Source organism: Ictalurus punctatus, chromosome 8 (genome assembly GCF_001660625.3).
Source record: "Ictalurus punctatus breed USDA103 chromosome 8, Coco_2.0, whole genome shotgun sequence".
NCBI classification, from domain to species: domain Eukaryota; kingdom Metazoa; phylum Chordata; class Actinopteri; order Siluriformes; family Ictaluridae; genus Ictalurus; species Ictalurus punctatus.
Window position 1 is genome coordinate 16,319,366 of NC_030423.2, and position 17,177 is coordinate 16,336,542.

General features: G+C 36.6%; 1 protein-coding gene across 1 annotated transcript in view; it reads right to left on the reverse strand.

Moving 5' to 3' along the window:
- slc30a9 (solute carrier family 30 member 9) overlaps nt 1–17,177 on the reverse strand; it is a 28,444-nt gene that overhangs the window by 9,237 nt on the left and 2,030 nt on the right. The window contains exons 3-29 of the mRNA XM_047157220.2: nt 16,927–16,980; nt 16,527–16,639; nt 16,353–16,421; nt 15,500–15,555; nt 15,282–15,344; nt 14,936–15,131; nt 13,891–14,038; nt 13,622–13,810; nt 12,487–12,608; nt 12,243–12,353; nt 12,032–12,130; nt 11,844–11,895; nt 10,772–11,039; nt 5,961–6,091; nt 5,483–5,683; nt 5,335–5,382; nt 5,142–5,241; nt 4,849–4,941; nt 4,657–4,739; nt 4,363–4,421; nt 3,869–3,936; nt 3,367–3,469; nt 1,686–1,741; nt 1,420–1,555; nt 1,295–1,334; nt 1,076–1,147; nt 787–894 (exon numbers count right to left, since the gene is read on the reverse strand). Of these exons, the coding sequence (XP_047013176.1) occupies nt 787–894; nt 1,076–1,147; nt 1,295–1,334; nt 1,420–1,555; nt 1,686–1,741; nt 3,367–3,469; nt 3,869–3,936; nt 4,363–4,421; nt 4,657–4,739; nt 4,849–4,941; nt 5,142–5,241; nt 5,335–5,382; nt 5,483–5,683; nt 5,961–6,091; nt 10,772–11,039; nt 11,844–11,895; nt 12,032–12,130; nt 12,243–12,353; nt 12,487–12,608; nt 13,622–13,810; nt 13,891–14,038; nt 14,936–15,131; nt 15,282–15,344; nt 15,500–15,555; nt 16,353–16,421; nt 16,527–16,639; nt 16,927–16,980 (2,838 nt within the window). The remainder of the gene's footprint in view (nt 1–786; nt 895–1,075; nt 1,148–1,294; nt 1,335–1,419; nt 1,556–1,685; nt 1,742–3,366; nt 3,470–3,868; nt 3,937–4,362; nt 4,422–4,656; nt 4,740–4,848; nt 4,942–5,141; nt 5,242–5,334; nt 5,383–5,482; nt 5,684–5,960; nt 6,092–10,771; nt 11,040–11,843; nt 11,896–12,031; nt 12,131–12,242; nt 12,354–12,486; nt 12,609–13,621; nt 13,811–13,890; nt 14,039–14,935; nt 15,132–15,281; nt 15,345–15,499; nt 15,556–16,352; nt 16,422–16,526; nt 16,640–16,926; nt 16,981–17,177) is intronic.

Here is a 17,177-nt window from a genome sequence, read left to right on the forward strand (position 1 = left end):
TGCCAATGATTACAATAAAATAAAATAAAAATTTAAGAACAAAATGTCATGTTTTTTATCAGTATATAGTTATATATCTTTGATGTTGTTGGACATCTGCAAAACAAGTTCATTCCCAATATGACATCGCTGCTAAACAGTCGTTCCCTCACCAGCCTGTCCAATGGCTTAGGACTGCAATAGTCACAAACAGTTTTGCACTCAATTCTCCATCAGTGAACAGTTAATAACTTCAATAAAACAGACTTCATGTGAAAACCTTTGCACCTTTGACCATGTAGTACACAGGTATAGAAAGGAATTATTTATAATTGCTTTGCTCATTATGAATAAATTTATATCCTGAATTTATATATTTCTGTAAAGCTGCTTTCTGATAATGTCCATTGTTAAAAGCACTATACAAATAAAACTGAATTGAATTCAAATCACAGTTTTTCTAAATGAACCAGGTAAAGGTAGTCATCCAAACAACTACATAAGAGAGAAATTATGTGGTGTAAACTCTGTGTTACACCATACAGAATATTGAAGTGTGAAGATGCGGAAGGCAATGCAGAGCCAAATAAACTAAAGAATCGCTAGTATACAAAACAAGCTGAATATTCATTAAATTGAAAATTATTATATTACCTAATATAAACTTGTGCTATCAGTACATTGAATGAAGTAAATGTATATGCAAGTAAATGATATAGCATGACAAATGAGTGAGTACAGACATAGTATATATGATAACTCCGAAGAAAAAGTTTATGGTAACAGATTCATTATGTGTGCATTCACCTGTCAGTGAGGTCAGACCCATACAGCCTGCAGCAATCACCACACCCAGAACAGCTGCAGCATCCTCCAGCAGGACCACATTCGTACTGGGGTCATGACTTTGCATTACTGAAACATACACGAACAGCAACACCCTCATGTATTGCTCAAAGACAGGAAAGAAAAGCCTTTAAGAGGAACCAACCATATGTGGGCTGGCATAAATGCAAAAACACCATAAAAATAAAAATAAAAAGTTTAAAGCAAACCTTTGAAACATTTAATTGAACTGTTTAAATGTGTATCATACCATATTCATAGAACGAGAGTCCTTGCTTAAGAGAACTCTTCTTGATTTCATTAATGGCCACCAGGAGTGTTGCTGTGTGAGGGAAACATAAGAACTTGGCTATGATTAATAATCTTTATATCTACATTTAAAGGAACAGTTTATAATTGTAATTATTTCCTTATGTGTTGTACCAAAAATAACTGCAAATGTATGATATTTAACAGGATTAACTATTACCTCCTTCTGAAACTAGAGATCCAGCTAAAATACAGTATGCCTGCATCAAAAATACAGATATTAATGGTATTAATATTAAAACATGTTATATTCTTCTAACTGAATCTAAATGAACAGTCACTAACCCAGAGCAGCGAATCTATTGGGTGAGGGTGCATAAGTCCCATAATGCCGTGGTACCAGGACAGGCCGGCACCCATCATGAAAATGCCCACTCCGCTGATGAGGGAGGCGATGTAGCGCATGTTGGAAAAGCCGTACCTTTTAAACAGAAGAAAATAAGGAACACTTAAATGATCTCTGACTATTAACAAAATCTGCTATGGGTTCTTCAGACTCAAATACTTTGCGTAGTGTTTGTAAGTAAAGTTACTTGGTTGCTTGTACTTACGGGTGGCCAGGGTCAGGGTTACGCACAGACTGACTTATTCCCAGTGCAAGAAGAGCCTGAAGGAGAAGTAAAAGATAAGAGAAATAAAAACCTAGAGTAAAACATGAAATCAGGAAAATACTGTATTCAGAGACACCAACATTGTTAAAAAGAAAACTGTAGCAGGCACACTTGTTGTTACCTAACATACAGCAGTGCACAAGAGGGCAATTTCCCACATGTAAACCAAGCAACAATAAGAAAACAGAGAGGCAAAAAGTCTGCAATGACCACTAATTAAGCACCTTTTATTGTTACTGCCATCCTGTTTTCTATTGGCAAACAAGACCAAGGTGCATGAAGTCACAGGTCAAATTTCACCTAAATTAAACTGACATGAAACAAAAGGAACCACCACCATAAAGAGATCTGCATTTCACTTGTGCCGTGTCCTTTCCCCTTCTGTGGATCAGCTTTTCAGTCACTCAAATTTTACACTGGATGTTAAAAGTCTACACACCCCTGTTAAAATGGCAGATTTCTGTGTCAAGTCAGAACAAAACAATAAGAATCATTTTAGGGGGAAATTGGAGGGTTTGGGGGGAAAAAAGAAAAAAAAAAGACAATAACCTGGTTATTGTGTGCACACCCCTAAACTAATTAATAAACTAATAGTTGAAGCACCTTTAGATTTTATCACAGCATTCAGTTTTTTGGGTAAGAGTCAATCTTTTTGGCACATCAAGACTTAGCAATATTTTGCCATTCGTCCTTGCAAAAGGACAACTGGATTATGCAGCAAGACAATGATCCCAAGGAATAAGACCTAGTTCTAGAAGTAAGTGAAAGACTGATCTCCAGTTATTGGAAGCGTTTTGTTGCTGTTATTGCTGCTAAAGGTGGCACAACCAGATTTTAAGTTTAAGGGGGCAATTAGTTTTTCACATGGGTGATTGGTGTTGAATAACTTTTTTGCATCAATAAATAAAAGAAAAGAAAACAAACTATTGTCTGTTTACTCAAGTTGCCTTCTAAAATTAATTAGTACGAGATCAGGATGGGAAAAATACCTTTTCCCAACACTGTATGCAACCAGGTTATTGTTTTATATATATAATATATTACATATTACATATACATACATACATATACATACACATATATATATATATATATATATATATATATATATATATATATATATATATATATATATATATATATACATACATATATATACACATATATATACATACATACATACATATACATATATATATATATATATATATATATATATATATATATATATATATATATATAATATATATATATATATATTATATATATATATATATATATATATATATATATATATATATATATATATATATATATATATATATATATATCTCCCCTAAAATTATTCTTTTACACTTTAATTAACAGGATAAAATTACACAACAAAAGATACAAAAGGTTCTGACATGATTTATCTTAATTACATTTTTTTTACATCATGAAAACCTGACATATTAACAGGGTTGTGTCTGCTTTATGGGTTTGGTCTGCTTTATGTTCAGAAAATGTTCAGGTGTCTCCTGTATCGTTGTGGCTAAACTATAGATGTTGGCACCTCTGTATATTAAACCCAATATCACTATCACAGCAACTGAAAACAAAAAGAGTGAGAATGTATGACCTGGTTACAGGTATCTGCCAGGGAATGGATGGCCTCTGAGAACATGCTGGCTGATCCAGTATAAACCCACGCCAGAAGTTTGAAAAAGAAATTCAGTCCGTTTCTGAGAAACAAAAACAAAATGAAAAACAAAAAACAAAACACTAAAAAAAATACCTTTCATTCTTACATCAGCAACAGTGACAAGGCAAGAAATTACAGCTTTAGATGAACACAACCTAGGCTATTAATGGAGAACTTCTGGCTGTTTGGGGAAGATAAACAGATGCATTTTACAGGGACCTGGTGGATCCCTCATGTGAGCGCACATGTTTTAACTCAATCTCTTTAATCTAATATAAAATAATCATATAGCCATTTCTGTCCTGCCTACCGAACTCAAACTGCCCTCATTAAGTGATTTCTATGGCATGCAACTGAATTTTCAGTATTAACTGCACGTGATAGCTTACTGGCTCTTTATAAAGTTACTGAAGTACTTAAGCATATTTGGAAAACTTACATGCATATAGCTACCATCACCACCTTTCCTGGCCCCTGGAGGAAAGTAGCCCTTTTGCCTGATCGAGGCTGTGGAAAGAGGTTTTAATGTTAAAACAAACTATTTAAATGATGAATGAATTTAACAATAAAGGTGCATAACTGTGATGATAGTGCCAGCAGTGCCCCATTCATGTGGTTCAATAAGGTAGGTCATGCATGTCTATTGAAGATTATGGATCGTATCAGAAATAGTACAGGAAATGTTAGAGACGGTGAGCAAATGCTAGAAGAAGAACATTGCTTTCACTTTTTCTTCACAAGAATGAACCAGGCAGGATTAATTAAAAGTTAGTGCAGTACTAGAGAGCACATATGTATCAACTATTTATTGCAAAATTATTTTTCAGGGCTGTAGCATTTTCCTTCTTTTACTACAGATAGTGTTTGCTGAAGCTGATGCTGGAGGAGAATAAGCCTTTTTGGGTGGTAAATTGTCCAGACATAAATACTCACTTTTGTGTTTCCCCAGAAATCCTTGTACTCCTTTAACAACTGCTGATTGCGGAATATATCTAAGGATATTGTGAGAGATTTAAAAAACAAAAAAACAAACAAACAAACAAAAAAAACACAACAGAGAATCTTAGGCCAAATGCCTCCATGAGTCTGAAAGCTCAGATTTACTTTGACATCATGCTACATTCCAAGTAAACACAATTATTTTGGAATCATAAATAGTTCAGAATATTAAAGAACTAAGAAAGCGTTTATTTTGCAATTCTATTAAAAGTTGTAGTGAGCGCATACTGTCTTGGTACAGTTGCTCCACCTCCTTCCTGAGATTCCTCTCTCGAGCAAGGGCCTCCATACTGCCCCAAACTTCCAGAGCCCTACAACCCACAGAACAATCAGCATGAAGCATGAAGAAGAAACTGAACTCTACAGAATGTACAGACTAAAGCACAACAGTTATGGATTAGCAGTTATAAAAATACATACTTGGTCTCAACGTCTGAGCGTAAGAAGACCGTGAACGCCTCTGTGTCATCGTGAGGACTCCGTCGACGGATCTTCCTCAGTTTCTCCAGGTCACTGAAAACACACAAACAGAAAGCAGAGACATGTAGAGTCATCAGGAAAGACTGTATGCAGTCACAGAACTGATCATAAAAATGCTTTCATTATTACCATCCTGACAAAGGAAACAAGGCAAAAGTGAAGGACGACCTTTACAAAGTGACGCGAGTACTATTCTCTGATGTCTGTACCAGCTAAAGAATGACCATATTTACTTTGGTTTGAGGCAGAACTCGTTCATGGCCCTGACAGCAGTGATGAAATTGTTCTGAGTGTATTTGGTACCGTATTCCCGCTTCTTCAGCACCGCTCGCACTGCAAACATCAGGAGGAACAGAAGGTCACATAGCAAGCCACAATAAGAGGAAGTAGGAGAATGTAGACTCACAATGCCGTTTATGGCGTTACCTTTTACTTGTATACTCTCTGCTTTTGACAGACTCAGAGGTTTAGATCCTTTGAAAAAAAAATGAAGAAGAAAGTGGATTAATGGTTAAGAACAATGAAGTTTGTTGCTTCCATGTCAGAAATATAAACTAAGAAATATAATAATTACCAGCCGACTCTTTGGAGGGCTGAGCAGCGAGCACTTCGTCTGTGGTCTGTTTTGTCCCAGTTTGTCCTGATTCTGTTGGTGGTCCATCTTTACTGCTGCCGGCAGTAGAAAAGTACTGAACCTGTGCCCAGGCTATAGAAGCTCCTCTGGGGTCAGGGAACCTAAACCACAGACTGTGGCCTTTACATCTGCTTTGCCAGCCTGCACACAAAGAGTACTAAAATGTCACATATTCAAAAGTTCATGATGAAAACAGAAGTGCTGAATCTTCCAAATATTCTGCAAACACCACTACAGAGTGAGTGTATTCAGATTCAAAACTCGACCCTGGTTATACATCCTACTTCAAAGTTTTCTAATTAGGTAAGATTGTAGGTAATAATAAGAAAATAATAAAAATACATACAGATGACAGTCCAACATAGTTTAAATGTTAAGTAATGCATAGTTTGAGTGCTACTGAATGCGAGCAGTTTACCATAACATGGCCGTGAGCTCAGGTGAGCTTGCTGGTTCAGGTAAATCCTGCACAAAGTCCGCCATGGCTGATGTGCCAGGCAGGAGAACATCCTCGCTGTGGCAAGTCTGTAAGAACACCGCTGGAACCTGCTGGAGATTCACAAAGCAGAAGGCACAATGCATGATGAAGACCGAGTGAATACTTGCATCAAAAATAGCAGTTGCAATGTACTGATCAAAATATTGCAATGACTACACAGTAAAAAATGTGCGGTGCATCACAGGTCAGTGGGACAACAATAGCTGCGTTTACATGGACAACAATAATCCACTCTTAATCCGATTAAGACCATACTCTAATTAAGAAACTACCATGTAAACAGCAAGTTTTACTTACCTTAATCTAATTAAGGTCATAATCTAAGTAAGCAATAATCTAATTAAGACAGGTGGAGTACTCCTGTTTTAGTCGCATTATGGACGTGTAGTAGTGACATGTAAACACCTTAATCACATTATGAACGTCGTGTGAGAGTTTTCATCGCATTTTGCGACAGGACACGACCACACACGGCAGTTTTACGTTTTACGGCGAACAAGAGAGTTCGGCTCTGTCCCAATTCGCATACATTCCTACTATAGGCCTGTAGTGGGGAAAAGTACATGTATCTCGGCTACTATATAGACGGTAATTACGCGATTTGGGACACACCCACCGCTTCAAGCAGTTGTCTATTAGCACGTACAGCATGACAAATAATTAACTGCACTTAAAGTGTTCATAAAAAATAAATAAATAAAAACACCCAAAACTGTATACGGTACCATAACGAAGACGTACTGTATGTTGATGCGTGAAATTCTGGAGGGACATCGGACGACGTGGCGCGGTGACGTAATGACGCGGGCTGTTAATCTAATTATGTTCTATGACATGTAAAACGGGAACATGACAGGCGTATTCTAAAAGCGACTCATGTAAACACCTTAATCGCATTATTATCTTACTCAGAGTAAGGTCAGTAATTAGATTACTGCTGTCCATGTAAACATAGTCACTGTGGACACAGAGTAATACAGGTGGAGAAACTGTCATGCACCTTCTCTATGAAAACCTGCTACTCATGACTAATTGTAAACCTTCATAATGCAAACATAATACACGTGACGATATAAAATACTATAGTCGATACATGCTCACTATTTACTAGCAGGCTCATTATTATACACCAAAAACCTGCATATTACACAAGAATTATAGCTTTAAAAGCATTTAGAAAAACAATTTATTCCAAGATACTGAACCCTGGAAATCCCAGTTCATTGTTAAGATGGCTAACATACTGTAACGCACTTCAGCCATGTTACAACGGGTTATCTCTATTATTGTTGCTAAGTTTTTAACAAACATTAAGGAATAAATTATGCTGATTGCTTTCATATGAACATTTCGGCGGTGGTGAAATTGGTCACATTGATCCAGAGCGATTTAATTCATTATGATGAATGAATTGGACCTTTGAAAGAGTAAATAAGAAAAACAAGTTATAGCCAAAAACAACTATATTTGTTACATACGAACTGTAAAAGCTCTCTAATTGACATTTTAATGAACGGGGACTGCCACATTTAGATCATTCGCATAGGAGATGTAAACATGCAAACGGTCCCAACTACTTCATGTTCATAACAAATGGCTCAGTGTAAATGCATTTAAAATCTGGTGTATATGATAACTATCCATATACTGCACTACTCTTTAAAGGATCGGTACTTTAAGTACAACTAAAGGGAAAGAAGAAAATACTGAACTTATATTATTTGCTTGACACAATGAATTTCGATACAAGCTACTGTATGGGTTTAAACGGTTTAAATAGAGTCTAAATCAACCGGTTGTTTTCCCCACAGCTCACATTTATGACACAATAAAATTCTCCAAATATTTAATTAAAAAATATATAAAAAATAAAAAAGGCATTTGGGTTACGGGGCTGATGTACTCAAATAAACTGTGTGGAGGAAATAGAGCTTAAATGGAAGGAAGCTTCTCAGAGTTTAATTTTATTTGTAGATATATAACCAGTGGTAACTAGCCATCTTTACAAACATAACTACTTGATAGCTAAACAGAGTATTTAAATAGTTATTAAAGAAACTATACTATGTATCTATCTAGATGGGTGCCATGACAAACTTTGATGTTGGCTTGAAAAAGGCAGTCTGAAAGTTTAAAATCTGAAGATAATGTGCAGTTTTAAGAACATAAGACAGACAGGGTGCCAATAGCTGTAGAGCTGATTAGATAGATAGATAGATAGATAGATAGATAGACAATACTTGTAGAGTTGCAAATGCACTCAAATAACTATGGGTGAAGGGAAATTTCTGGAAGATATACTAATTATATTTGCAGCTATATTATAACCAGTGGTAACTAGGCATCTTTATGAACATAAGTACTTGACAAAGAAAACAAACAAGAATGCTTTTCTCAAAAGGTCCCGCAGGTTAATGATGGATAAATTGAGTATTCAAGTAGTTATTACGTAGTTAAATAGTTATTAATAAAGCTCGGGTGTATTCCTGTCCGTGTGGTTTGCAAAACCAGTGTGGCAGCTAGCTAGAACAACTAGCAAAATGGCTAGTTTAGCAAGTGACAACTGTCCCAAACGTCCATTACTAACCTGACAGCTTTTCAGAGGAGCAGGAAATGAAATTAAACCGTGAGAAATTAAATATACGATATATTTATCTTGCGTGTTGTGTGTTAGTGACTGTGAGGCTATGATGCTAGAGTCATGGTGGACCAACTTTGACCGGTAACGTTAGCTAGCTAGCCGGCTAACAGAAACAACACACACTCGCACAATTACTCAGCAAAGTTACACACTAATGTAATATTTTCGCAGCCTGTACCTTTATGCAGCAAACAGTCCTCCACATATCTTATTCCATGTGCTGTATGTCGCAATCACCTCGCTCACATTTCGCCCATTCTAAATCAGCTAACTCTATGAAAACAGACAAGGTGCAAGTGACGTCAGCGTGTTCACGCGAGACACTGGATAATTGAAGCGGCACAGTGGGCGGAGTCAGATCTGCGGCTGCGTCCAATTACAACGCTGTACACTACATGTTAGTGTGATAGTGTTTGTTAAAGCTAATGCGTTTTATACGCTATGTAGAGCACTGATGTAGGGAGCAGGAAGCCGTCGCAGATGTGACCTCTTTTAAAAAAAGATAATAATAAATAAAAATAGCTAAATATATTTAATAAACGAACTCGAAACTGAATTTTCCTCAGTGCAGGTAGTTATTAGTTAATGTAGTTTAGTGTAATCATGTAGTCTAGGACAAAATGACAAAACCTGCTATGTAGGAAAGTTGGAAGTAAAAAAAAGAACGATTAAGTCCACTACTACTACAATTATAGATCACTTTAGCAATGTATAATACACACACACACACACACACACACACACACACACACACACACATATATATATATATATATATACACACACACACATTTTATTGACACATCTATTATTTTATTAGTTCCTTATTACTCATTAATTTTAATAATTATAATACTTTATTTTATATATACAGAAATTGCCTGCATAATAATCATTATTATTTAAAATAAAACTCACTGAAAAACAACCATTACAAAAAAACAAAAAACAAAAACAAAAACAAAGAACAAAGAAATTGCAAACAGAAAGAAAACTAGTGTTTGTGGCCACGCTACATTATGGTAGTAAAAAGAAAAGAAAAAAAATACTACTAATATAGTATACTATTATAAATTTATTTTATGTATATTACTGATACTACCACAAATAATACTGATAATAATTACATCATTATGAAATATATGATTATTTAGATCAGTATAGTTCCTTATTATTCAGGATGACTTTTATTATATTATTCATATTACAAACGATACTGTTACATATACATAAACATCCAGTGTAATAATCCATCCATCCATTGTCTGTACCGCTTCTCCTACACAGGGGGAGACTGGAGCCTATTCCAGGGAACTTGGGGCACAAGGTGGGGGACACCCATCACAGGGCACAATGGCACACACACTCACACGAGCATTCGGACACTCTGGACAATTCATTCGCACACTCTGGACAATTCACTGGGGGAGGAAATCAGAGAACCCGAAGAAAACCCCTGAAGCACGGGGAGAACATGTAAACTCCAAGCAGACAGGGTGCAGGAGGGAATCAAACCCCCATCCCTGGAGGTGCGAGGCAAACATGCTAGCCTATGAAACCTACTGTAGGTGCTAATATTTTGGCACCATCATGTGGTTAAGACTTAAACTACAGGTAGTAATTGAGTCATTCCCTACTCTATCTTCAGTAATTAATTTGTCCTGGTCAGGGCCATGGGGGATCTGGTGACTACACATTTAAGGTACAGATTAATTATGGAAATATTTCAGTACTAGATGTTGAACACCATGTTTTACAATTATATGCTCTACCCTGTACCTTTTTCTCTAAAAACACATTAACCAACATAATACCTTGAAAGTGGAAGAAAAAAAATACTATGAACAGTAACAGAGTAAACAGGTCAAACAGCAGTGTATTAAGTTAATATTAAATGTAGCTGATAGGTCTTCAGATCTCCTTGCTTTAATCCCACTCTGTCAGATTTTCAAGTTCGTGAAGCCATTCCCTCTCAACCTGAACATAAAAAAGCAAAATACAGATCAGCTGAAACAAAAAAAAATTAATAATAAAATGCTTATAAAATATTAACTATAAATATTAAAAATATTAAGGAAGAATTTAACACACAATCCTTAATCCTAACTTGCTCTTCACCTCTTGGTTTTTTATTTCAGTAGTATATAGGGAGCCAGATGAAGATCCTGCTAAACCCTTTTCTTCACCCAGTCCCTCAGATAGCGGTGCACAGAACAGGGACGTCATCGGGCTCGGCAGAGTCTCCCACAAACTGCTCGCAGAGGCTTCTGAATCCCCCACACTGGTCTCTGGACACTGTCTCTTTGAGAGTAATGGAGACTGCTCCTGATCTCTGTGAGCCCTCTTGCCAGGCAGTCCTGAAATGTGACACGAAAAGTAATAAGCAGTGACAAACTTTCTAAAGGTTTACAATGGGCCAACACCAAACATGCACCTCTACTGTAACATTTCTAGGGTTGGATAAAATATGTAATAAACTAAAGTCATTACATTCTTTACAATAATGTTATTATTATGATTATGATTATTATTATTATTTTTACCGACAACTATCTTCAGTTTAAATTACTTTGTGTAGGATGGTCAAAGTGTGAAAATTATTTTCCAAGTCTGCAGTTTTACTGCATTTTAAAACAGGGAAACATGAAAATCTTACACAAAAGGATTACTTATTCATAAAAAATTACATATACTGGACACTGGACGGGGTATCAACCCATTGGAGGGCACAATCACACACACATTCATTATTAACTACAGACAATTTGGAAATGCCAATCAACCTACAACATGTCTTTGGACTGGGGGAGGAAACCAGATTACCCAGAGGAAACCCCTGAAGCATGGCGAGAACATGCAAACTCCATGCACACAGGGTGGAGGCGGGATTTGAACCCTCAACCCTGGAGGTGTGAGGCAAATGGTGCACCCCCTACAAAATATTTTAAATAGGGAGTCTGTGGAATTTATTTTACAGTTAAACGGGTTTGAGAAACTAAAGTAGGTAAATAATCTAGATAAAGAACTAACTATTTATTTCCAAAGGGTCTAGCTCCCGTGCCCCCCTAACATAATCATCATTATTATTATTATTATTATTATTAGCAGTAGTAGAAGTAGTAATAGTAATAGTAGTAGTAGTAATGGACAGTGCAGCTCACCCTCTACACAAGTCTCAGTGCTATTCTGTTCAGAAACAGCTTCTTCTTCAGCCTGGAAAAACAAATGAAAAATTCAGGCTCTGCGCACAGCTTGTTGACCTGTATCATCAACCTCTTGGGTTTCTTAATACAATAACAGTCAAGCATAATGAGTAATTTATAAATTTTTAACAGCAAATGACCAAAACCTTTTCAGCTGTGCACCTGGGATGGGAAGTAAAACGGCCATTAATGACTCTCTGGAGAGTTTGATGCAAGGATATAGACATATCGTGGGTGTTCTGTACCTAACGCACAAAGATACATGCACGATATTTAGGAGTGCAGCCAACTAACATACAAAAGAAAACTGACCAAACACAGTCTAATGGGTTTCACTGAGATGGTCATGTGAAATACCTTCATACTATTTAGACAGGCAGAGCGAAACTCCATGCTGCTACTGCCGCTCACAATACTGTTCACAGAGCTCAAGATCACCGACATGGCCGACTGAAACGTTTCACTGGACTACAGCATCAAAAAAAATATGCATACACACAAATACAAAGGAAAGTCACAAAATAGCTGACTAGTAGTTGAGTGCAAATAGAAATACATAAAGTGTAACGTTGGAGAGGGTTTTTAATTAGTTTTAACTTGCCTTATTTCTTTTAAGGTATTTCTTGAGGGTATTTTCCAGTAGAGACTGCAGTGCTGACCTCACTTTCTCTCCATTGTACCACAGCACCATGTCCAAGTGCGTCTCTAAAGTCTCTTCACTTGCTTAATACATTTAAAAAGGCAAATCAGACAACCAAAATAACTACTGAATCGAAATATTCCCCACAGTCCAGGCTAAAGTGTTCTCTGTTTGGAAACTGTTCCCAATTGTCTTGCGTACATTATTTTCTTCCTAACACACATATTCTAGGTCAGTGGTTCTCAAAGTGAGATCCACAGAACCCCATGGTTGCATGATTTTTTTTAGTTTAGTTAAAGCAATGGAAACCATTCTGGACTGTATTATACAGTATTTATTATTGAGTTCATATAGTTATTAGTTTGGCAATCAGTTTTGGTTGGACAACTGAATTGAATGAGTTTAATCCAAACATCAATACATTTATAGCAGCCTATAAATAATGCCAATGGTTGCTAATGGTTTATGTTGATGGAACGTTCGGGAATAAGCTCTGTAGTTCTAATAAATACACAAAATAACCATCCATACTGTGCAGTAATGTGGCTGAGGTGAAGGAACTGGCCATACTCTGCATATTGGTAGGGTTCATCTAACCATCCATTTTCTGTATCGCTTATCCTACACAGAGTCGTAGGGAGCCTGGAGCCTATCCCAGGGGACTCGGGGGACACAAGGCGGGACACACCCTGGATGGGGTGCCAACCAACTGCAGGGCACAATCACACACTACAGACAATTTAGAGATACCAATCAGCCTACAAGGCATGTCTTTGGACTGCGGGAGGAAACCGGATAACCCAATGGAAACCCCTGAAGCATGGGGAGAACATCCAAACTCGATGCACAAAGGGTGGAGGCAGGTATCGAACCCCCAACCCTGGAGGTGTGAGGCAAACGGTGCCCCCCTACAAAATATTTTAAATAGTGAGTCTGTGGAATTTATTTTACAGTTAAAGGGGTTTGAGTTTGAGAAATTAAAGTAGGTAAATAATCGAGGTAAATAACGAATTATTTATTTCCAAAGGGTCTTGTAGCCTGAGATTCAATAATAATGCAGAGCGTCATTAAGCAATAGTGGAATGATGATTCTTACTTATCAAGTCAGATAGCTGGGGGTTAAAGGGGTCATTATGCTGGATGAAAAGGAACATGGTGAGTGTTTGCTCCACAGGACGACTCTGTTCCAGCTTCACATCCTGACTCACTGCCCGGCTGCATTCAGGCTTAGGTTCCTCACTGTGATCGTTGTTTATTGAGAACTCCACTTCAGCGCACAGATTGCCTAGAAATACAAAAGGGGGTGTGCTTTTATTGTGTGTCCTGCTTAGGTAGAATATAAATTATTAGCTGTATGCACTTTACCATGAGCAGTGTGTGTTTGACTACAGTGGACTTGAGGCAGGCCCAGCTCTCCCCAGGGCATAGAGTCAGCCAGGCTCTGGAGGAAGCTCAGCTGTAGCTCACTCTCTCCTCGCATTAGAGGAACGCCGCTGGGACTATACACTAACAAGTAGATTAGATGTTAAGGAAAAAACTGCTCATAAATCAATGCAAGCAAAGTCATGTGTTCATTAAGGAAGCGTACACACACTCATTCTGTGCTTAGCTTACTTCATAATCATAATCCCCGACACCAGAAAATCTGAGGTAATGGAGTTGCTTTAATATGCTCCCATGTGATTCTATTAGGAACTGCAAGTCACAGGGTCCCAAAGTCACACTTAATACATACCAAGATAACAAGATAGCACACTGCTATTGAATAAATACAATTACCTAATATATGCTCTTAAGCATTATTATACTAAAACACCAACTCAGAAACATTTTGTTCAACACTGGGTGCTTTTTTTGCCAGCTACAAACTTAATATCATGTGCTTACTTTCCGTAAGAAAGAATAATGTACAGAAACACAATCACAACAATATTCAAATCAATTAAACACATAGATTAATAGTACTTTAGATAACAGTACTTTATTAAAGTAAATTTTGTGCCATATTTTGTACCAAACATTTGATAAAAAACACTATATAACCATTTGAATTTCTGAAATCTTTTACTGAAATCTATTACTGTATTCCCTTTAGGTTCCTCTAAACCTTAAAAAAAAAAGGTTGTAGATAATCAGTTACAGGATATATCACAATATTCCACACATTTTTCATTATTATCGTACTATCTTCTGTAAGTCAAAATCTCGTCTTATCAGGCGGTGTATGTTAGCTATTTATCGTGCACTTCTATAAAAGAGCTCACTTTGTTCAAACGTAGGATTGCAATTATCAGTAAACAAATGGCATTTTGGGGTAAATACTTTGTTTTTAACATACATACAAAATACTGTAAACTGTGAGACAAAGGTATGCAAGCAGCACGCATCCTCTTTGTCATGTAAAGGATATGCATATGTGTGAGATGCGAGTTGGCCAGTTGGGGTACTGCTTCATGCAGGGTCCGAGCACAGCCATGGTAGCGATGCTCACCTCCCCACACAACTCGGCCTCCACAGCTTCAGAAGAAAGTAAGAGAGGGAGTGTCTCCCCTAAAACTGGGTGCATCCGGCTACATGAAGGGAGAGACCTCACAGAGAACGGAGTCCTTCAGAATAAAACAAAGACACCAGATTTGTACCTTCTTATTAGACACTGTACGATTACCTTAACTTAAAGCAGGTGCAAAACAAAATTGACTTCTGAATTAGAGACAAAAATTCCAAACTATATTTTTCATAAGAAAGAAAAAGCTAACTGTCCGAATGCGGTACTGTCCATGGCAATGGAGCGACCCACCATGGAATATGTACTCTTGACACTACAAGAAAACATAGGAACATTTCCAAAAGTGAAAAAAGGCACAAATTCTCATATATTTTTCACAACATCATGGGTTCCTTCATCTGCAGAAACATCAACACACAATGACACAATAACAGGTTTTAAATGATTCCTATTTCCATTTAATTTTACCTGAATACTTGCTGGTTTGTTTGTTCTTTATTCCTTACTTTGAAGATAACTGTAATCTGCATGACATAAACAAATAGAAAAAACTAACAGTAGGTCACATAAGAGACGACACACAACACTAAGAGCAGTGTAAACTTAATCCCAAGCTAAAGTGTTTAGCAGAAGCAAAAGCCTTTATTTGTCACATACAGTACTTGACAGCACAGTGAAATTATTTTCTTCACCTATGTGGTTAGGTGATATGACGACAGACATCCTACAGTTAAATCTAATACTTTGTATGACTTTTTAGTAACACTTTAAATGTAATTTAAAACATAATTTACAGTGATGATATAAACAAAATATATAAGAATGCTTCAAGATAACATAAATAAAGCCTATTTGCATTTGTTCAATACAAAATACATAAATATAAGATCTTTTATAGATGTCATACCATCTAAAAAAGAAAAAAGGTTTAACATTTATTTTTACCTGCAGACTTTGTGATAATATGATATAAAACAAACAAACAAACAAACAAACAAATAAATAAAAAAGTGGCATACAATACACTTTTCTGAGAACTGTATGTGTATTCTCAAGACTTTATTTAACTGTGTTGAGATTTCAAGTGTAGCTGACTGGACAGCAAACTCTGTTCTTTCTTTTATTTTTTGCCTTCCATTTTAAATTTCTTTCATAAACAGTGAATATAAAAACAACTGGATGATTTTTTCCACATATTACACGTACGAATTTACATCATAACACATCTTATACCATGAAAATGTATCGCAATATGATATGAACTTTGAGTTTGGTGCAATGTAAGCCGTGTATATGTAGAATAAAGGATCTCAGGGATTACCTGAGCATGAACCAGACTGAATCTATGAAGAAATCTCTTAATCTCCAATTCTTGGCAGTTCTGTTCTACCTATAAGAGATGAAGTGATGCTCTTACAGGTTAGATTTATTTAGAATAAAACCCGTAATGGTGTGAACTGCATTTCATGCTGATCAGCCAACAAAACATACACACCTGGAATGAATGTGCAAAGCGTAAAGGCCCAAAGTTATCTGAAAACTTGCAGAGCTCTTCAGGGTAAGGGCAGATACAAAGAGAGACAAAGGAGGAAAGTCTGTCTGCAGCCTCTAAAAAAAAACAACAACACACAAGTTATATTCATGCACCTTCACCAACTGGCCATTTAATCAGTTTTACCCGCAATATAGATTCGGTTGGTATGTATATAAAAAGAAACGCTTCTGTTGCTAATGCACACTGATGGATGAGGTAAAGAGAGTGACCAATTTGTATAGCTACTAAATTAATTGATAAACTGATAACACTGCCAGAGAATGCAGCTAAATTGTGGATGTACCACTATAAGTCTATTTCAGTCAACTCAGATATTCATGTAAAATGAATTAACACCTGCCTTTCTTAATGTTTTTCTTAGCCACTTTGGAACACCAGGGACCGGCAGCTGCAACTGCAAACGGACAAGATTTTGTCATGATTTCGGCATAAAACACTATGGAAGCCTGTTTCTGCCATGGAGAAAAAAAATTAAAAAGGTAATAGCGACTTTATATCTCAGCACTGAGACTTTTTTCTCACAATTTCGAGTTTACATCTCACAATTCTGACTTTTTTCTCGCAATGTTGTGTTTACATCTCGCAGTACTG